This window comes from Arachis hypogaea, chromosome 3 (assembly GCF_003086295.3).
Source record: "Arachis hypogaea cultivar Tifrunner chromosome 3, arahy.Tifrunner.gnm2.J5K5, whole genome shotgun sequence".
Taxonomy (NCBI): domain Eukaryota; kingdom Viridiplantae; phylum Streptophyta; class Magnoliopsida; order Fabales; family Fabaceae; genus Arachis; species Arachis hypogaea.
The window spans coordinates 124,648,294-124,671,831 of NC_092038.1; the positions used below are offsets into that span (position 1 = coordinate 124,648,294).

Genomic DNA, 23,538 nt, shown 5'->3' on the forward strand with positions numbered 1-23,538 from the left:
TTTATAAATTCTTAATTATTTATAATTGTTACCGTATTATTAAATATTATTGTGGCTACAATAAAATAATAAACAGTTGAACATAATGATAAATAATAAGAACTGCATGGTTATTAGTATTAATTTACGAAAGCGTGTTACTTTAATTAATTGTAATTATCATTCTAAGAGCCGTTAATTATTATTGTTAATAGAAAATGAATTTAAAAAGATATTTACGATAATTGTTAATATTTTTTAAAATTTTGAAATATATGTTTAAATTTATTTAAGTAATAGGTAATATGTTAATATTTAAGCAATAGTGTGTGAGTTGACTAATTACTTGTTTTGTTTTTTTGTAGAAATTAAGAATGTTGACCTGTGACTATCCACTTCCTCCGGATTGGTACAACGATCGGGTGGAAGACCATTTACGAGTTACTGGCTTCTATCATGCATCTCAAATTGGTGTCGTACAAAATCAGAAAGCACTCGTGAATGCTCTAATAGAACGGTGGCACCCTAAAACACATACGTTTCACCTTCCAATTGGTGAGTGTGCCGTAAGTCTTGAAGACGTGGCTCTAATTCTTGGTCTCCCGACGGATGGTCTTCCAGTTACTGGGAAGACAATGAGTAGCTTCTCAGCGTTGGAGGCAGAATGTTTGCATCAATTTGGAGTGGCACCGAGTAAGTCAGAGTGTAGAGGATGTTGTATAAAACTGACTTGGCTGCGGGACCTAAAAGAAAACATTCAGTTGACTGATGAATTAAGTATACAGAGGTACGTGAAGTGCCATATTATGTTGCTGATCGGGACGATCTTGTTTGGGGAAAAATCTGGGACAGGTGTGCACTGGAAGTTTCTACCCTTGCTTCGTGACTTTGCCAGTATTGGACATTATAGTTGGGGTTCGGCATGCCTTGCACACCTCTATAGGGGGTTATGCAGGGCATCTCGTTATAATTGTAAGGAAATAGATGGTCTAATAACACTTCTGCTCGCTTGGGCTTGGATCCGACTGCCATATCTATCGCCGATCCCCAGAGAGCCCCACAGCTTTCCATTAGCTAACAGGTAATGTCACGTTACAATCTACTCGTAACTTTACATTTTAAATTCAGTTTATCTAATTGAATATGTGATATTAGGTGGCGTAACTGGGAGCGTGGTGATCGACGATATAGGTATTTGAATCTAGCTCACTTTAGGAAGGCCTTTGATGAACTCCAGGAAGGCCAGGTGTGATTCACTTAAATATTTATGATTTTGGGGCATTTTAATTAGGCTTTTTTATTGTTATTGATGTTCTGGGTTGTATTCATGAGTATCTTTTATTTTTCCCAGTTTGTGTGAGTTGCATATGCTGTGGATTGCGTGGATCCAAACATAATTCCTCCTGAGATCTATATGCAATCGGTTGTGTGGTCCGCTACTGTTCCGTTGGTGTCATTTGAATGTATCGAGTGGCATGCTACCGATAGGTACAGGCGACAGTTCGGTTTCATTCAGGAAGTACCTCAGCAGGAGCAGAGTCTTGACAAGGCGCATGGAGAAGTACTGACTAGTCCTAAGAATCTTAACTGGGCCACAACACCGACTCATTCAAGTTGGGTTATGCATTGGACAAACAGGTATCACTACGTTCTTTCTGAGCTTCCCATGCCTCCACAGCATCCATTGGAAACTTATATGTACTGGTACCGGTCAAAATATGGTGACCACTTGAACTTGTCGAATCTTGTGGGTCAAGAAAGTGATGACGATAATCAGGATATGGATGAGGGTAATCAGGATATGGATGATGGTGGTGAGGGTATGGATGAGGATAGTCAGGATGGGGATAATGACAATGAGGAGCTGGAGCCACAGCCGGTGCCGCCTCCTAGTTCGAATCCACTTCACTAGAACAACCTCAGTTCTCAGGCCAATATGTACCTCAGACACAGTTCTCCCCGTCCGTTCCAATGCCGCAACAATATTGGGGTATGTCACAGTTTGAACCAGGAGAAGGAGGTTCTTTTAGTCAGTTGCTTGAGTCCATGGCTGCAGATGCAGGACAACCACAATATACCAATCAGCCTGATTTCTTGGCAGGTAGGTATTCATTGGATGCGAGGCTCCCGTGTCATACCTCATCGGTCGCTTCCGGAGGGTTCGTATCTGTCGATTCTAGTAGAAGTGTAGGTGGACGCGGAGTTCTTAATAGTCAAAATCCTAACCGTGTTGACATGGGACCACTTCAAGAAGATGATAACCCACTCGAGCAAGAGACTAATGCATATCAAGTAGATAACCCGGATGACGAGGATGATGATGACGAGGATGAAATAGAGGAGTTCGATGAGGATGAGGAATCCCGCAAAGGTTACAATCTGAGGATTGATCCACCACGTCGTAGCGCTAATCGCTACACGCCGTCTGTGTTCAAAAAGACCGCAAAAAAATGCAAGAACTTCGTGAAAGATGTAAAGTGGTCAATGAGAAAGTAGTTATGGTGTAATACTCTTATTTATGCCTTAAAAAATGTCTACAATGTCTAGAGTTCTTCGCATGTGTTGGGCATTATGTATGCATGACTTGTAGCATTTAGGGTTTAGGGTAATTATGTATTAATACTGATATGGAGTATGGTTTGTTTAGAGTAACTATGTATTAATAAATTTGACTACGGACTATGTTTTAGTAGATTGTTTGTTTAGAGTTTTTATGTATTTATGAACTTATTGAAGGGATTAAATATGTGGACTATTTTTTTATGTCAGATTATAAAATGCTACAGATGGAAAGTAAGGCTGGGTTGCCGTAGTTTATAACACAACACAGAACAGGTTACATATAACATACTTGCTTAATTCAAATTGACAACTCATGACAAACCATATATTGCCACATAGATAATGTCACATATATAATGTCAACGCAGAATAAGAATCTACTAATGCTCTCTGTTGGCATTTGCACCACCTTGCTGACGGCATCTGCCACGGCTGTGCCCCTCAGCCCCACAAAGCGTACACCGCCTAGGCCGACGTAACATTCGTGTGTCCATCTCATTCAAGAATCGCGTCATTTTTGGGCAACCTTTCCCGAGGCGTCTCAAGAACGGATTTGGGATGAACCGAGGTCCGTTGTAAGCAGGCCATGTAGTAGGGTTACCTAGTGGACTAAACCTTGCTCGGTACAACCGCCGAACTTGGTCCATCTTATACACATCATGAACATACACTTGCCAATCCAATCGCTGGTTGGCACAACATGCAAACACATGTCGACAGGGGATCCGGTCCACCTGGAACTCACCACAGTCACATCGAAGGCCACGTAGGTCCACTGCAAACTCCAGTCCACTTGGCATCTCACGCACCTCAAAGACCTCATTCTGCCGGTCAAAGCAACTAACCTGAATGTTTCCTGACGCAAGTTGGTTTGCATGCAACTTGGAGGTAACGACATCGGAAAACACATGGCCAGCATTAATCCGGTCTTCTGCCTCCGCTCTTTTTCGGGTAAACAACTCGTTCAGCCTGTAGAATGTTGCCTTCACAAGGGCAGTCACGGGTAGATTGCGTGTACCCTTCAATACTGAGTTGATGCATTCCACCAGATTTGTCGTCATATGACCCCATCTATATCCACCATCAAAAGCCAACGCGTACTGTTCCCAGGGGATTCGGTTTAACCAGTCAGTGTATGCCTCGCCCCGTTCTCGTAAACATTGGTAACGCACCTCGTACTCACGCACCGTCCTCGAATATCCTGCAGGATAGAAAGAAATAATTGAGACAATATAGGTCAACACACGAATTGAATCGAACTCTGATATTAAATTAGTTAGCTACTCTGATAGTTACCTATGTTGACGACCAGTTTCTACAAGTACGGCACCTTGAATTTCCTCAAAAAATTCGACTCTATATGCCTGATGCAAAACATATGAAAGGCTCTCGGAGGTGACCAAGCCCTGTTACTCCTTTCCACAGCTGCATTTATGGATTCGTGACGGTCGGATATCAGTCCCACACCATCCCGAGTGACAACGTGCTGACGAAGGTTACTCAGAAAAAAGTGCCACGCATCTGAAGTCTCTCCCTCCACAATTGTAAACGCAATTGGGACGATATTGTTGTTGCCATCCTGTGACACTGCCACTAGTAGACAACCCTTGTACTTTCCGTACAAGTGAGTCCCATCGACCTAGACAACTGGCTTACAATGTCTGAAAGCTCTAATGCAGGGGTAATAACTCCAAAAGACACGATGCAATACCCGAATATCAGTCACCAAGTCATCGCCTTGATATGCAGGCATAGTCTCAAAATGAACAACAGCTGACGGCTCCTTGTGACACATGGCCTCAAACCATATAGGCAACGCTTCGTACGATGCCTCCCAGCCTCCAAATATTTTTTCCACTGCCTTTTGCTTAGCCAACCATGCTTTCCGATAACTAACAGTATAGTTGAACTTCGATTGCACCTCTGCTATAACCGATTTTACCTTTAAGGCGGGGTCAGCCTCAACCAACGGCTTAATTGCTTCTGCAATCGTGGTTGAGTCCAGCTTAGAATGATCCTGAGAAATTGTTGCTCTGGTACATGTGTGACTGCCATTATACCTCCTTACAACCCAACAGTACTTCCGGCTGATCATGCTAACCCGGATAAGCCAATCACATCCTGACCCATACTGTATACACTTCGCATAAAATGTCAACGGCTCAGACTCATACACCCGGTAATCTACGCTTTTTCGTATAATATACTCTTTTATCGCCTTAATAACAGCGTCCCTCGAACTGAATTCCATCCCAACGGCAAATTCACCATCTGCGACAACAGAAATTTCTGCGGACAGCCATACAACAAATTTTAAAAACATAAATATTTAAACATTCAAAAATAAAAGTAAAACAAATGATGACTACATCAATTATAATAAAACCCTCCAAGCTAATTATATTTAACTAATTTACTAACAAATACTTATTTATATTCACTAATCAACTAACAGATCCTAATTTTAATTAAACTAATTTACTAGTTATATTTACTTAATTAACTAATAAATTCCTATTTATATTCACTTAAATTTAATTTAAAGAACTTTAACAGATTTAACAAATTTTAATTTAACTAATTTACCTATATTGACTTAATAACTTCGAATTTAACCAATTTTAATTAAGCTAATTTACTACTTATACTTACTTAATTTACTAATCAATTCCTATTTATACTGACTTACATTTAATTTAACTAAATTTAACCCGGTTAACAAATTTTAATTTAACTAACTTACTTATATTTACTTAATAACTTCCAATATTACCAATTTTAATTAAACTAATTTTCTAGTTATATTTACTTAATTTACTAATAAATTCCTATTTATATGGACTTAATTTTAATTTAACTAAATCTAACCAATTTAACAAATTTTAATTTAACTAATTTACTTATATTTACTTAATAAATTCAAATTTAACCAATTTTAATTAAACTAATTTACTAATAAATTCCAATTTATAATTACTTAATTTATTAAATTAACTCATAAATACTAACGGATATTTAACTAGTTTGCTACTTAATCAATAAATTCTAATTTAAGTTTAACTAAATCAATAACTCTCTTATAAATTTACTATCTTAGAGTTAAATACACAAATAGGTAACCAATCTTTCGTATAATTATGGAGAATTACGTACCAGCATTGATATAATCCGGAAACTCCGGAACATGCATGGCTTCCAAATCCAAAACTCGCATGAATGATGGCTCCTCAAACGGCACATCGTTTGCCAGAGCAGTTGCGACATCAGACACATCCGGAGCCATAGCTCCGTCACCTGGAACCTCATCTCCTTCTGGACCAACAACTTCATAGTTGCTTTCGAACTCTTCTTCACTGTTGCTATTGTAATCCTCCCGTAGAATATTACGGTTGGCCTCACATTGCTCAAACTCCACATACAACTCGATGAACGATAGTTGTCTCCGATTTTCCATATACATGGAAAACATATCTTGCATGCTCGCTTCGTCCGTTACATATTTCGTTTGAAACTGGACGAATCCACCAAACACTTGTATAGGATTTCTGTATAGAATACATGATATCCTTCTTGCCCTCTCAGAATGAATCTTTTCACAGATCACATCCTTTAGCTCTTCAAATGAGATTGTAAAAGGAATCACCAAATCTAACGGATTCTCACAAACAAATGTTACTCTTTCAGATGTTTGTAACAAAATCTGACCAAAATAATACACTTTCAATAACACTCTGTCACTCATTTCTCTCAATCACATTAACAACCTCATAAACTTGAGTTTCAGATTTTTGGCTCCTTTAATAAACAAGAAACGAAAGAGATGAGCTAAAAACCAGAGGACCGTTGAAGAAGAAGAAGAAGACGATGCGAGAGTGATTGCTCTGATATGCATTTTCACCAACTTTTATTTAAAGTCCCAACCAAATCGGACCATGCGATTACCTAACTGAATTCAAAAAAATAATATAATAAAACATGTCGGACCCTCCGATTTTCACAACGCAAAAAAAAATAAAACCATCAACTCGGATGGTACGATTTCCATTATCCAGAAATTCATCATCTCTCCTTCCCCAAATCGGACCTAACAATTTGCTCGTAAAACAGGAAACTCAAACAACTCGTACCATCCGAATTGTGGCACCTGACATTAAGAACAAAAGCTGCCCCACAATTGTGTATTGTGCTCCCATGCATCCATATCCAGATAACACACACAAAACCTCCATATCAATAAAAATGAGCCGTTTAAGCAACAACCCATCATTTCTTTTATAATTAGTTTTATATTTTCTATTTCTATGAGCACAAAACGTCATTAATTTTTCACTTTTATTACAATACATTAGTAATATTTTGACCAACTTTAATTTTTAAATTCATTAAAATAACAAAATGGCGATGTCGCTTTTTATTTTCATAATTAAAAAAATAAGTTAAACACAAAACGACAATTTTGTTTTTCTATTTTAAATAAATAAAACAATTTCTTTACACAAAATGACATCAACGTTCTGTATCTTCTGAGTAGTGAACAAGTTTTTTTTATAGTAGGATAAAACTCATGTAAAGCTAAATAACATAATGTAACACATATTTTTGCACTTTTTAATTTAGATATGGAAGGAGAAATGGTGTAAGACACAGTTATGGAGTGTATAGATGCTTTATATAATTGTGGTGTTAAGAGCAAATCGGACCGTCCGATTTGTGTTTAAAAAATTAAAAAAAATTGCATTACACAAATCGGACCGTCCGATTTGTATTTTAAACAATTAAAAAAATTAATATTAAAATTGGACCATCCGATTTTTGTTTTCAAAATAAAAAAAATTAAAAGTACAAATCAAATTCTCCGATTTTTCCTCCTACACAAATCGGACCATTCGATTTGTGTTCAAAATTTTTTTAACAAAGAAATCTCACAGTCCGATTTCTTCACTTTATGGTTCAGAAAAAAATCCCACCTTCATGTCTAGCACCACCCATCTCCATACCCATGCACAACACACACAGAATCTGCATATCCAAACAAATTAGCCACATTTTTTAGTAATATTAAAAAAATTTAACCACACAAGTTCTTAAGAATTTTTAAAATTTTGAGATAAGTTTGTTATAAAGACGAATAGTATGATTTTGGGAGTGAATTGTCTAATCGAAATAAAAAATTTAAAAACTGATTTAACGAGTAAAATTTATTAAAGATTAAAATATCCGACTATAATTTTTTAAGAATTGATTTAGAGTTTTTTTTGTTGACTTACTCAATTGACTATTAACACTAGCATAATAATAATTTTATAATTAGGTCCAAATAGAAATTAGTGGGGCTAAGACTTTTTGGCGGAGCATGTTTGAGTGTTTGACAGGCTTTAATTGTGAAATGGGGATTGATTTTGCAGGTTTGATGTAACGTTGTGGAAGTGGCCCCCTTTTTCGAAAAAAGTTGATATGCAAACAAAAGTGCTGTCAGCCACTCACATGCATAGTTTGCTACTTTTTTTTCCAATCCAAATTAAATAAAAATGTTTTTTAATTAATTAATTTTTTCATTTTCCGCATTGGCCTACCCCAACTTAGCTTTAATCTAATTAATTGATTGATATTCCTAACCGGAGAAAGATAATCAAAGTTTCTCTAATTACATTATCAAATGTTTAATATTAGTAATAAGATTCGAATACTATTCGTTAAGAAAAAAAAATTGAAACCTGAAACTAGAAACTCCAATCCAAGCATGGGGATTGTTTCATAATATAGCCCATGAAGAAACAAGATCAATAACTAATTGTTGTAGCTAGTTTCAGTAAATTACAAAAATGACATTAGGTGAAGGATTTGATCACTTAATTGTCATTGACAAGCAAACAAATAAAAATACAAAGGATGTTAAAGGCCTTTGTTTCTTTAGGCTTTTAAGAAACTTAGCCACACTTACCCACTAACCTTACATGGAGAATCGTTCAATATTTTTAACAAAAGAAAAAAAAAAACAAAACTTTCCACTAGAAAAAAAAAAGGGTATACAAGAGAAGAGGATAGAAAGAAAAGAAAAATGAACGGGGATTTAACATTAGGGTTTAATAATGATACAAGGGAGAAGACTAGACTAGGATAATTTGCATTTTCTTTTTTTGATTTTTTCCGTTCATCTTGGACTTTTTTTAGCCTCATTGACAATTAGGGTTTTTACCAGGTCCTCCATAGTAGAAGTAATGTCCCCAGTCACCATTACTTCCTGTTTGAACATCATAGCAATTTGATTGCTCAGTGAAGGTTCCAAGTCCCTTTGGAGCTTTGAGATTGTTGGAGCTATCAACCACTTGAATGTTCTTGAAGTAGCTTGCTTTTCCAAAACCCTCTTCAGGGAAATGGCCACTTCCCATTTGAGTTGAAGTGTGTTGGCCATCAGGCTCAGAATTCACAACCTCACCACCCCATTCAATCATGGAGGCACTGTCTGCCAAGTATGAGAACAAGAATGAAGGCCAATATCCCAATACATAGTCATTCCCAAATTGCATCCACCAGTGTCCCTCTTTTGGATCCTACATGGAAAAGAAAAAAAGAGATAAAAAGAAAAAGTTTAATACTTAATACCATTAACGAATTTGAAGGTTTAAAGAGAGGGTCTGTTTCATGTTGGGCCGTCTGTGTCTTTGTATCTTTGTCCTGAAACAATCACTAAATGATGCCTAAAAGAACATGTGAATATCTTATACAAACTGTTGCTAGTGGTGTAAATGTGTTTCTGCATTGCGCAATCATCGGTGTTAGTACATAAGCAAGTTCATCACAGTTGCTTTGCCCCACTCATCAATTACAGTTGGGGTCCATTATCATGATCAAATTTCAAAAAGGAGATGAGAAAAGAAATAAATGGATCCTTAGGATCCTACAAAGATGATTCTAATTTCCAACTATGCGGCCAATAATAGTGGCTAAAATGTCTTTTTTACCGGTCAGTTGATGGGTGAAAATATGAAGAATTTAAGATTCCAATCAAACCTATAACATGTTATAAACTGACAACTTGACTCTTCCACATGACATGTCTTATACCTATAGAAGAAAAAATGAATCCAAGCACTCAAGGACATTATTAAAACGGTCCCAAAGCCAAACAAACACCAAGTTGGGTAGATGATTACCCGGTGCTTATTATGTTCGCAGATAGATAATGTGATGACTTTTTTGGGATTTTTACCTTCCAGATAAGGATGCTGATATCATACTGGGAGTTTCTGTAAGCAGAAACCGGAGATATGCTTGCACCCATCGAGATTTCGCTGTTGACCTGAATAAATCCTGAGCAAAGAAGATTGTAGCAACCTGTAGCTTGATATGCATCACTCTGTAGAACATAGCATGTGAGTTTGATTGCAAAATAAAAGAAATATATGAATATAGGAAAGGTTAAAAGGTAAATACTTACTGTCCAGTAGGTGAATAACCGAGTGTTATTATCGCCGTATAAATCAGGGCTAACCTGTTATCATCAATAAATAGGCATCAGAATTTATACAAACTAAATGTGGACTTCAAAAATCAATTTCTTTCTTAGCATACCTGCCAGCCAGCTTCAATGCTGTTAAGATCTTGTCCGAACGAGCCTCCTAATATCCAGAGCTGCGACAAGCTGAACTCATTCGCCTGCTGAATCTTAGGTTCCCACACATTAATAGTGGCTTTTGCTCCATAGTACTTGTCCCCTTCAACATATGCTATTGCATGCTGAATCAACAACAATCAACAAAGGAACCATGCAAGTAAATTAGACCAATGCCAATTAAAATAGAAAACATCAAAATTAAGAGGAACAATCGATAATACCTGATGACCACTCTGGTTAATAAGATCAGGTTGTGCTGACCTAGGCTTCGGGATTGACCTGTGCTTCTTCCTTCCATATCTTTTAACTGAGCTAGCTCTAAGGACATCCTCTTCCTTTGTTCTCCGAATTGGTATTGTGTCTTCGGGGCATTTACCATTCACATGCCACAGCTGATTAATCTTCTCTTTGGGTTTTTCAGAAACCTTGTTCTCATCAAATAGCCCTTCAGGGTGGAAACTAGGCCTCATCTAAATCAATTAACCAATAATGCAATCCAGTGTTAGGGAAAAATAAACATAAAAGTTGAAGAAAAAACTGATAATAATAATAGGGGAGAATAAACCAAAGATTAGATTCTGTGTGAAGATAATATGGACCTGAATTTTGTGATCTTTAAGGAAAGGATGATCAAAAGCTGGTTGCTTAGAGATATGCACACAATCTATGAAATCCCCATCTGGGCTCTGCACAATCCATAAATCACACTATTAACTACAAAAAAAAATACTTAGCAAAATAAAATATTCAAAGCAAAGCTTCGTTAATTATATTTCCATTTTTTCTAATATTCAGTAGGTGATTTTGATAAAAAGTGGGGAATGCCAAGAAAAGAAAATCATCGCCCAAGTTCTTTCCTTCCAGTACTTTCTAGTTGCTACTGCTTCAGAACCCAGCCAATAATTTCTTAGACAAAGGGAATTTTTCTTTTTCCAGGGAATAAGAAGTATGAACAAGTAGAAAAAAAAATATTAAAAACATAGAAGCATAGAACATTGCTTGAAGAAATCAAAATGTGAACACAAAAGATCTACATTTTTTTTTATACAATACGGGGAGGAAATACGTCAAAAACACAGTAGAAGCCAAAGATTATTTTGATTCCTGAGTGAAAAATATCTGAAAGCCACACAAATCACTGTTCAAACACAACATCACCCCCTTTAGCTTACCCAAATAAAAAAGTAATCTTTTTTTCTTCAAAACCAAACTATTCTTTGGGAGGAAAAAGAAAAACCCTAATTAAAAACATTTTTTTTCTTTTGGGGGAAACCATAAAGGGAAGAAGAAGAAGAAGAAGAAGAAGAAGAAGAAGAAGAAGAAGAAGAAGAAGAAGAAGAAGAAGACCTGAATGGTCTTAACAGGAGGCTTATTCAAGCGATTCAAATGCCTATTGACTTCAAGCTTCTGTCTTGAACCACCGAGCCTAGCGGCACAAGAGTGAGAACTAAAAAGACCCAACAACAACAATAACAACAGAGAAAACAACACTACTGAAGAAGAAGCCATAGCTGCTTGCTTTGAAAGAAGAAGAAGAAGGAAAACGGAGATGCAGGGTTAGGGGTTGTGTTGGAGGGTGTTGAGAGAAAGCATTGGAGAATGCAACGCAAAAATCCAATGGAAAACAATGGAGACCTCACTTTTTTGTGCTGCTCCGCTTTCTATGAAGGAAGCCACTCACTCCCACTCTCACTTCACATTAAGCTATCTCCTTCTTTTATTCATCTCACTTTCTTCTCTTTTGTTAAAATTAATTTAATTTTTATGCCCCTTCGTTTTATACATGCATCAAATTAGTAACGTTTTTACTTTTTATATTAAATATATAAATAATTAAATAATTATATAAAATATTTTGTACGCATTAAAGTTAAATTTATTAAAATGAAAGAAAGATTGCCTTTTTTTGAATAATAGATTTTCTCTTTTCACTTTATGAAAACATTATTATTATTATAATGTTAACAATATTATTAACGAAATGATAATTCCATAATGTTATTTTAGATATAATTTTTTGTATTATATATTTGTATAAATTTATAAAAAAATAATAAGATCATTAGAATAAAAAAATAATATTTAATTTTTATTAACTATTAATTATTAATTGTTCATAACCGAAAAAAAATGAAGTGCCATGACACGTCATATAATTATGTAAGATTAAGATTAATAATAATTTTAATATACTAATTGTGTAAAGAATTTTATATTATTATATTTAAATTATTTTTTAAATAATAAATCTAAAAATTAATTATTTTTACTATAATAATACATAATTAATTGTTTATATAATGGAAATTAAATTCTAAGTGAATAATATATTATATATACACTAAAAAAAATGTATAGGCCTACTATTAACCTAAAATGCTAACTTGCTAACTGAACTTGTGCCTTACTCATTTTTTCGGTATTCAAAATGCGAATATTAGAAAATACTTATTAGTTCAATCCAGTATGTGTTGATATTAATATGTGACATCTAATTTTCTTAATTTTAGTCAGTTGCACTTAATAGTATGAACTATAACCAAGACCACAACTATGAATCATATAATTTAACAAATTTTAATATAAAATTTTAAATAAAAGAAATAGTTTAGTTTTGTAAGGCAAATCAATGAAAATAAATTTTAGAATTACTTTAAATATACTAACATTTTAAAATATTATTATAATCTAAAGAAATATTAATTATTAATAAACTAAGGAGAATCACCTTCTAGCTCTCCCTACTACCTTGTCATTTTTCCCTCTCCTTTTTCATGTCATAACAGTGTTCAGTTGGTCACAGTAAGCAAAACGTTGAAGGTGGAACATCACATGACACAACCATCATCATCTTCAATTCCATCACAAATATTCGTACCCGAAATAAATATTGGAATATATTAATCAGACGTTGATAAAAATGTATTAAAAGAAAATTAACCTTAGAAATTGCACGAGGGGGAAAACCAAAAAGCATGGGGAAAAGTTTATTTTTAATAAAAGGATAAAAACGAAGAATATGTGGGTCTGTGCATTCGTATTTTTAATGCATTTTTTCATGAATGTGTTGTGCCTTCAGTCCTCACTCTAAGCTACTTTTGTCGTTTCAATAGACACACTATGCATTCTTTTTTTATCGTATTATACTGTATGTATATTTATTAAACGACCCTTGGGGTTAGCCACTTTACCGTTTTATCCTTTTTCGTTTCAAATTTGTTCCAACTATTATTCATTTCACACGAGAGAGTAATCGATTAAATTAAATGTGTATTTATTTTGTAACGTGCCTTACAACATCAAATTATTCTTAGCTTTTAGGACATTTGGGACTGCAAACCCTCCTTTTTATGAACTTAAAAAGACCTACTTTTGTTTTCGTTGCAACTTTAGTGTTATTCTACTATGTTTGTATTTGAAGACATTTATATCTTAAAGATTTAGTTGACATATACTCTTAAGATAAGGACACATCATAAAATTATTATTTAAAAAATAAAATTTTTATTTCAATAAATATATAATAAATATTTAAAAATTTTATATTTTATATTTTTTATAAAAAAATTTTAATTAGCAATTTTAACATGTGCTATTGTATTTTAAAGACACATATTTGATAAACTCATATGACGAAGTTATTATTAAAAAAGGTTTTCAACTTTTTTTTTCAACAAATACACAATAAATATTTTAAAATTTTAAATTTTGCAACTCTTTTTAAACCCATATCTTAATTACATAAACTCTCAAGTATTTATGTGTAATTAGAATTTAAAAGAATAAGTATCGTTTTGATCTCTAACGTTGAGGGTCAGAATTGAAATCGTTCCAACGTAATTTTTATTTAGAATTATCCTTAACATTCTTTTTCGTATTAAAATCGTCCTTTTAATTTTTTTCGAACAAAAATACCCACCAGCACCTAACACTTCCACCACCACCTAACACTTCCACCACCAAGAATAATAACATCAATGAAATCAACATAAATTCAACAAATCAACACAAATTCAACAACCAAATCAACACACAACAACAATAAAATAAAAAAACAACAAATTAAAATCAGAATTAAAAGTAAAAGCAGTCACAGAAGCAGAAGAAGCAAAAGTAGAAACTCAAGCAGAAGCAGAAAGCAGAGACCAAAGCAAGAAGCAAAAGTCGAAGCAAGAAGAAGAAGCAGATGCAGAAGTCGAAGCAGAAGAAGAAGCAGATTCAGAAGAAGAAGCATATGCAGAAGCCGAAGCAGAACCACTGGCGCTTCCCCGACGGCAGCTCGTGGGCGAATCAGTGGCGACAGCTCAACGGCGTGGTCTCCCGATGACGGCGCGACGGTGGCGACGAGCCCTAGCAGCGCCGACGGATCTCCTTTCCCACTTCTCTTCTCCCCCATCGCAGTCCCTCTCTCCTTTCTTCTTTCTTTCGGCGACGGCGACGACAGCTCCAGACTTCGCCAACACCGTCCCTCCCTCCCCCCCTCCCTTCCCTTTCTTCCTTTTTTCTTTCCCTCCCCTCCCCCTTCGTGTACCCTTTTTCTTTCTCCTCCCAACGGATTCTTTTCTTTTATTTTTTTTAAATTTTATAATTTTTTTATTAAATTAAGAGTAGTTTAGAAATAAAATTAAAAATTTTATTAAAAAAGACGATTTTAATATGAAAAAACGTTAAGGATCATTCTAAATAAAAAATTATGTTAGAAATAATTTTAATTCTAACTCTCAATATTAAGAACCAAAATAATATTTATCAGTTATCCCAAATTTAAATTTTTCATATATTATATGTTAAGCGACCCAATTTACTGAAAATAAAAAGTATGAAAAGCTAACCATGTTGATTAATAAATCATCAATAGTTAATTAACGAATGAGTAAGTGGGTCCATTTTCTGTGAATAAGGTATTGATTAATTCTTTTTAAAATGATTTGTAGGGGGAATCCAATGATAATATTTCACTGAAATTGCATGGCCATTGACTCATTGTACATTTCTCAGGGAATCACTGCAACTTGCGTGTCTCGTCCACGATCATGTGTGTTCTTAATATTGTTTTTTAATTTCATGCTAATCTAAAGACAAAGATTCCTTTGTTCCAATTCTAAATTATGTTTTTTTTTTCTCCTTTGAATCATCATATTCCATTATTATTTTGCCTTTTTCTAATTTCCACTAATCATACATACTGCAATCTTAGCTTCATCGTTCTATAAGCATAAACAAATCTTTTGCAAACACAAATAACTCGAAAACTTCAAAATTTCACGTTAATATAATATATAACTTATAGATGAAATCATGAGTTTTCATGCTATTTATTCACATAGGACATGTCACATAGAATGTAGTTTAATAAGATGTCAATTAGAACAACTACCAATTCATCCCGTATTTTCTCACGAAAGACAAAGTGATCTTTTATTAGAAAAAGTCATTTCAGTTTCTATTTAATATAGTTTTTTTTTATAAGTTTTACTGTCAAATGCTAACAAAAATTATTAATTTGGCACGTTAAACTAATAAGGTGGATGTTAAATGATGATTAGAAAAGATCAAAGGTTAGAAAAGATCAAAGGTTAATTTATTTTAAAATTCAAATTAGTTAAAAATCTATTTGTCCCATTTATTTAGACAAAATAACGTTATTTTAATGTTAAATTGATTAGGAATTTATTTGACAATAATCTATTTATCTTAAAAAAAATTGATACAATATTTTTTTAAATTAATTTTTTATTATTGTAAAATTTATTATACCAGTATTTTTTTCCAATAAACTCTTTGATTGTATAGTATAATAAATATAAACTAATTAATAATATTTGATACATTATTATAGATATTAAATAAATGAAAAATAATTAAGAAAATTCAATAATAAACTTAATTATCCTCTTAATTTAATAAAATTGACGCTTATCAAATTTTTTTATATCTCATGAATAAATATTTTTCTTTTTTAATTATCAATTTTTTGTTTCTATTTTTCTCACTTATTTGATTTTATATCTTTTTTATTCTCTCAAACTCTCTCTATTTTTTCTAAACTTACAAATATGAAATAATGATTTATTGTCTTCTGAGTTTAAAAAATTAAAAATCATTCATGTGCCATAATAAACCTTTTAAATCAACCACAAGAATCATTTGTCATACCGAAATTATTAAAACATTAAAATAAAAATAAAAAATTTTATTTTTACATAATTTTGCTTTTAGGTTAATTGGTGTACTAGATTTGTGATTTTACTTTATTATTTAGTTTTCATTAATTTATTTTTTTTGTTATATATAAGATTATCACTTTATATATGGCTATATATATACAAACAGTATAACTCTTAAAATTCATCATAAGTTATCACTCTTTAATTATATTATTATTATTATTACGGAAATATTTGGTAACCAAAGAAAATTAGCCAAAAACAGCCATAACTTGCCTTATTTAACATTTATTAATTGTTGTCATAATTAATAAACGCTAAATAAGACAAGTTCTGGCTGTTTTTTTTATCTTCCTAACATTACCCTATTATTATTATTATTATTATACATATGTTAAATAATGTATTTATTAATTTTTACTTTATTATTTAAATTATCTAGATCATAAAATTAATAATACATCATAGAATTATTATTACTAATTTATTAACTGTATTCTAATTTTATTATTTATATATTTAAAAATTTTATTGAGAATTATTTATTTAGTTCTATAATAAATGATGTTTTTAAATTTAAATAATTTATTAATTAGTTTGTACTTATTATACTATATATTTAAAAATTTATTAAAAAATATTAATATAATAAAAAATAACTTAAAAAAATATTGTATCAAATTTTTTAGGACAAATAGGTCCTTGACCAATTTGACATTAAAACGACATTATTTTATCTAAATGAATGGGACAAATAGATCCCAAACAAATTTGAATTTTGGGATAAATCAGTTCTGATCTTTTCTAACCATTCATGTTGGCACTTAACTTCCACCTCACCAGCTTAATGTGCCAGATCAACAACATCCGTTGGCGTTTGACAACAAAACTTACATAAGGGCCGCGTTGTCTCACGAAGATCAGGGACAGGGATCGAAGTGGCTCTTTTTTTTCGTTAGGGATCACGTTGTCCTTTGTAAAAGCCGAGTTGGTAGTTCACTCGTCAAAATTATGAACTATAAGCCGACAATGTCATATTTGTTAAAGATAAAATTATATAGAGATCAGTTTATAATGTACTGTGAGCAAGATCAATTCTGCTAGGTAACCAACATGAGGTGTGAACAATACCAGCCAATATCCTTATTAGGCTACAGCTCAAGATCCACTAAACATGAAAAAAATTCCGATCCATTTACCTCTTCTTAATCTAATTCACCTTTTACCTTTTACCATTTATCACACAAACCCTAATTCCTCTTTTCACATCAACGTGACAAATCCTAATCCCTCTCCCATATTTTCACCGACCACCTTCAATCTCTCCGTCGTGATGTGTATCACTGCGGCTCCCCCACTCGCGACGGAAAAGAAACATTCAAAAATCTAAAAAAGAAAAAACATTTAAAACCATTTTAAACATTCCAAAATTCATTTTAAAGATTTATAATCGAAAATCATTTTAAAAATTCCAAAACATTCGAAAGTAATAAAAACAAACATTCAAAACTTAATAAAAAACATATATCTGATAATTTTAAAAAATTTAAAACATAACAAAACAAGACATTCAAAAAATATTAAAAAAAGAACATCCAAAAACTAAGAAAAGAAACATTCAAAACTATTAAAAAAATCATCCAAATCACAAAAAAGAAGAACATTCAAAACATCAAAAAAATAATCATTTAAAACTAGTAAAAAGAATCATATAAAATTTAGAAAAAAAAAAATCCAAAACATTTAGGGTGGTCGGCGACGACGTCTTCGACGGCTCTGCATGGACAATGGAGAACTCGTGGTGGCGTTCAGCGGTGGCACGTCGAGGGACGAAGCCGCGAAAAACATGACGCCTCAGAACGACAACACGGCACAATGCAGTAGCTGCAACTCCACGGGAGAAGGCGCACGACACAGTAGCAACGCGCAAGGGAAGAGTGGCGTGAGATAGTAGCAACGACACAAGGTTGATCGCGAGACACCGGCAACAGCACAATGGGGATCGCGCACGATGACGGAGGAAAAATGTCGATAAAGAATTTCACAAAAATATCACGTTGCAAGTATAGTCCTAAACCGACAATTAAATCTCAATCAATATTTAAATTATTTGTCACTTAAGCAAACCCAATAAAATTAACTGAAGTATTAAACATCGGGTCGTCTCTCAAGAAATTACAGGGAAATATAGTTATTATTGGTTATGGGAAAGTATATTTTTGGGTTTCGACATAAGGAACAAGAAAGTAAAATGGCAAGAAAATAAACTAACACTAAGAAAAATCCTAGCAAAGGTTGAGAATCGAAATTTCTATCCTTATTATCACTGTCAATTATGATGGTAATTGCAAATTGCTCTCACTTAGTTAACCTCTAACAATTGAAGAAAAGTCAAGTGAGCAAATCAACTTGAGTTCACAAATCCTAGTCAAAGACTAGAGTTAGTGAAACTCAAGCCAACTAGCAACTTTCAATCACTAACCAACAAGAGACTTTGACAAGTCAAGAGTCTCCAAATTACTCAATCATAGTTAAGAATGCAAAAATCTAACTTAAAATCTAACCAAGCATTTTATCAAACACTTGGTGGACACAAAATAAAAGCATAGAGAATTAATAAGAGATAATAAAATCTAAACAACCAATTGCAAGCATCAATGACTAACAATTAAGGAGAGTAACAATAAATATGAAAAACATAAATTGCATTAATAGAAATCAAATGTAACAAGAGCTCATAAACATAAAAATGGCGAAAAAGAAAAATTAATAAGAGAAGAAGATGAACTAAAGTGCTTAAACAAATAAATGCAAGACAAAAACTAAATTAAAGGAAGATTGAACATGAAACTAAGGAGAGAGCCTCTCTCCTAGAAACCTACATCTAAAACCTAAAATTGTGTTAATGAATGTTGAATGATTGAATGATCCTTCCAGCCTCACTCTTCAGCTCTAATCAGTATTTTCGGGCCTGAAACTGGGTCAAAAGCAGCCCTGAAATCGCCCCCAACATTTTCTGTAATTATAGCACGTGACGCTCTGTCACGCGTATACGTCGCCCACGCGTACGCGTCGCTTAAACTCAACCTGGCCACGCGTAGGCGTCAGCCACGGGTGCGCGTAGTATGTCTGCTACATTAGTGACGCGTTGACGAACGGATTTTTGATGGTATAGAATTTCACAAATGAATTCTCGTTCCAAGTATAGTTTCTAAACCAATCAATAATCCTTTCATACAAAAAGTTGTTTGTCACTAGTACAAACCCCTAAAATTTATAAACCGAAGTATTCAAACCTCGGGTCGTTCTCCCTAGGAATTGCAATAAAGTGTCTTGTTATTGGTTGTGATGTGTTTTGGGGTTTTGGATAAGAAACATGAAAGTAAATGGCAATGGAAATAAACTAACAACTATAAAAGGCTCTTGGTAAAGTATGAGAACTAGAAGTTCTATCCTAGTTATCCTTCTCAATTGTGATGAGAATTGTTCATTGCTACCACTTAGTTAACCCTTGCTAATAAAGGAAAGTCAAGTGGATGAATTGACTTGAGCCACAAGTCCTAGCCAACTCCCAAGGAAAGACTAGCTTTAGTGCACTCCAAACCAATTAGCAATCTCTCCAATTATCAATCAACAAAGGAATTAGATAACTCAAGTGTCACTAATTACTCTACCTAGGCCAAGAGGAACAAAATCTACACTAAAACTAAAAGAGACATTTCAACAAACACATAAAGTGCAATGGAAGTAAACATTATTAAATGCAAGAATTAAAGAGAGATCTAACTACAAAAGCAAGAGATCAACAATAGAAAAGCAAAGAAGAACAATTATTGTGAATTACCTCTTATTGAATTGAAAGAAAATGGAAGGAACAATAGTAGGTCTATAACAAAATATAAGAACAACATAAAGGAAATTACAATAAGGGAATGGAAGAAGAATGAATGTAACTACAAGGAATTGAGAAGATAGAAATTAAAGAAGATGAATTGAAATCTAGATCTAAGAACTAAACCTAATCCTAATCCTAATTCTAGAGAGAAGTGAGAGCTTCTCTCTCTAGAAACTACTTCTAAAACTCAACTAAAACTAATGGTAACTAACATGTGTTTCCCTCTTCACTCATTGGGTTAAATAGCATCAGAAATGAGTTGGATTGGGCCCACAAGGCTTCTAAAATCGCTGGCCACGTTTTGCTTCAAGTGGACTTGGTGGCAGCAACGGCGCGTGCGCGTACTATGCGCGTGCGCGCCACCATACTTGTAGCAACTATGGCAAATCTTATATCGTTTCGAAGCCCCGGATGTTAGCTTTCTAACCCAACTAGAACCGCATCATTTGGACCTCTGTAGCTCAAGTTATGGTCGTTTAAGTGTGAAGAGGTCGGCTTGACAGCTTTCCGGTTCTTTCATTTCTTCATGAGTTCTCCAACTTTTTATGCTTCTTTCTTCATTCCCTTGATCCAATCTTTGCCTCCTAAATCTGAAATCACTTAGCAAACATATCAAGGCATCTAATGGAATCAAGGAGAATTAGATTTATCTATTTTGAGTCCTAAAAAGCATGTTCTCACTCTTAAGCACAATTAAAGGAGAATATACAAAACCATGCTATTTCATTGAATAAATGTGGGTGAAAGGTGATAAAATCCCCTAAAATCAATACAAGATAAACCCTACAAATGGGTTTTGTCACGCGTAGGGCTGGAAGTGAGCCGAGCTGAGCTGAGATAGACCAAGCTCAAGCTCGGCTCACAAAAATTGAGCTTGGCTCATGACTCGACTCATTAACAATCGAGCCTATTTCTTAAGTTCAAGCTCGACTCACTGAAAGCTCACGAGCTGGTTCGAGCTCACGAGCTAACTCAAATAATAGAAACATAAATACATAATCTATAATTTTATATCAATAAATTATAACTTAAATATTTTAAAAAATATTTAAAAAATCAATTTTATATATGGTTATTTATCAATAAATTATAAATTTTTTATTTATGTCCTACATCAAAATTATATATAAAAAAATATAAAATTTTAAATAATTAAAATCATTAATATATATATATATATTACTATTTCATATGTATGTATATAATATTAAAAGTATAGATTAAATGCAAATAGGATCTGTGTATTAATAATTATATATATATATAATCGAATCAGCTCACGAGCTAATGAGCTGAGCTTATCCAAACTCAAGCTCGGCTCATTTAATTTATGAGCTCAATTCCAAGCTCAAGCTTGGCTCACTAGCTCACGAGCTTAGCTTATCGAGCTATTAACGAGTCGAGCTCGAGCTAGCTCATGAGCTGGCTTGACTCACTTCCAGCTCTAGTGATGCGTACGCATCGCTACCAGATTCTGAAAACTTCAATTTCTTGTGTTCCTTTTACTTTTGCATACTTCTTTTCATCCTCTAAGTCATTCCTTCCCTATAAACCCTGAAAATACTTAAAACACATATTACGGCATCGAATGGTAATAAAAGAGGATTAAAATTAGCAAATTTAAGGTCAAAGAAGCATGTTTTCAATCATAAATCAAAATTAGGAAGGAAAATGTAAAACATACAAATTATATGAATAAGTGTGAGAATAATGGATAAAATTCACTCAATTCAATACAAAATAAATCGCAAAATAGTAGTTTATGACGCGATTGCGTCACTCGTGCACCTTCTTCCTAAAGTGGTGACGTGATGACGGGGATGAGAGAACACGCAACAGCTGCCACCAGCAGCGAGACGCACTACAGAGGGGGAGATATGCCAGTATGAGTGGTGGTCTGAGTGGCTGGTGCGCAAATTGTGAACTCGCAAAACTTAACCGACAAGTGCACTGAGTCAACCAAGTAATACCTCAGATGAGTGAGGGTTGATCCCACGAGGATTGTCAAACTGAGCAATAATGGTTATCCAATTGGCTTAGTTAGGCAAATAGAAAAGGTCGTTTGATGGTGTAATTCGCATAAAAATAATAAACAAGAGAATAAAGAGAGAAAATAAAAGGTTTGGTGTAAAAACAATGAGAGAAAACAGTTAAGGGCTTCGGAGATGTTTACTTTTCCGGATTAAAAATTCTTACCAACTATTTTAACAATGCATGATTTATCTCATGGCAAAATGTTAATGACTAAACCCTAATCTTTTAGTGATTCAGTCTCCTATAACCTTCATTAACGGCCACTCTCAAGTTCAAAAACTAGTTTATGGCCATAAAAACCCTAATTACCCAAAGCTAATAGGATTATATATCACATATCCCAATTAGTTCATGTAATTAGCAATTCAGGATGAATTTATTTTCAAACTGTTGTTCAAGCGAGATAACTCTCTCGAGAATCACACTAACTCATGTAGAATAAGGGTCATACTCTCGTTCCACCCAAATTCATAAGATTAAGAACGAAATAATCCTTGAAACTGAATCAAAACATTAATTAAAATAGAAAATTAATAGTCTTAATCCATAGAAATAAATAGAGCTCCTAACCTTAACCAAAGAGGTTTAGTTGCTCATGACTTACAAAGAAAACTAGGATTCTGAAATGTGAAACGTGCGGAAGATAGAGAAGATCTCCATAAAGGGTGAATCTTTTCCTTTTATACTAACCTAAATTGATTCAGAAATAAAATAATATAATAAATCCTAAAACTAAAAGATATTGTTTGTAAATAAAATTTACAAAAAAAAAATAAATATGACTAATAAATGCTAAATCCACTTGAAATGCCCAAAGAGAGTGAATTCGAACTGCCTAGCCTGGCACTAAACGCCAAATGGGTGTTTAGCGCCCTAAAGGGGGGTAGCAACCATGCTGAATTGTGGCCTTGCTAACGCTAAATGCCAGCTGGGAGTTTGGCGCCCAGGAGGGATGCTGCCAGCTTCTCCTTTTTGGCTCAAAACTCTGCCAAATTGCTCCGAATTTTACCTGAAATCATAAAAACATTAAAACAACTCAAAGTAGCATCCGAAGAAGATTTTTGCGCTAAAATAATATAAAACTTAATAAATTCTAACTAAAAATGACTAGAAAACTAAGGAAAAAAGGGTACAAGATGCTCACGTATCATAACACCAAACTTAAACTGTTTCTTGTCCTCAAGTAACCAAAATAATATAGGACCAAGAAAAGAAAATGCTTAAGACTTGAGTTGTCAATTAAGCTCACATCTAGTTACTGAGTGGGGCTGATGACACTCTAACTT

At 33.7% G+C, this 23,538-nt stretch overlaps 3 protein-coding genes across 3 annotated transcripts; 1 reads left to right on the top strand and 2 right to left on the bottom strand.

Moving 5' to 3' along the window:
• Window positions 1-353: 353 nt before the first annotated feature.
• On the top strand, window positions 354-1,231 carry LOC112781354 (protein MAIN-LIKE 2-like). Its single transcript, XM_025824542.1, has 2 exons — window positions 354-1,060; window positions 1,135-1,231. The coding sequence occupies exons 1-2, from the start codon at window positions 354-356 to the stop codon at window positions 1,229-1,231; spliced, it is 804 nt and encodes a 267-aa protein (XP_025680327.1).
• Window positions 1,232-2,921: 1,690 nt separating this feature from the next.
• On the bottom strand, window positions 2,922-6,283 carry LOC112781370 (uncharacterized). Its single transcript, XM_025824543.1, has 5 exons — window positions 5,836-6,283; window positions 4,484-4,830; window positions 4,253-4,402; window positions 3,955-4,180; window positions 2,922-3,742 (listed from the first exon to the last, which is right to left on the bottom strand). Exons 1-5 carry the CDS (start codon window positions 6,281-6,283, stop codon window positions 2,922-2,924), a joined length of 1,992 nt encoding a protein of 663 aa, XP_025680328.1.
• Window positions 6,284-8,308: 2,025 nt separating this feature from the next.
• Window positions 8,309-11,941, bottom strand: LOC112791276 (protein neprosin). The gene is made up of 7 exons (XM_025834046.3): window positions 11,504-11,941; window positions 10,756-10,842; window positions 10,378-10,626; window positions 10,114-10,278; window positions 9,980-10,033; window positions 9,752-9,898; window positions 8,309-9,092 (listed from the first exon to the last, which is right to left on the bottom strand). Exons 1-7 carry the CDS (start codon window positions 11,663-11,665, stop codon window positions 8,715-8,717), a joined length of 1,242 nt encoding a protein of 413 aa, XP_025689831.1. The 5' UTR covers window positions 11,666-11,941; the 3' UTR covers window positions 8,309-8,714.
• Window positions 11,942-23,538: the final 11,597 nt, after the last annotated feature.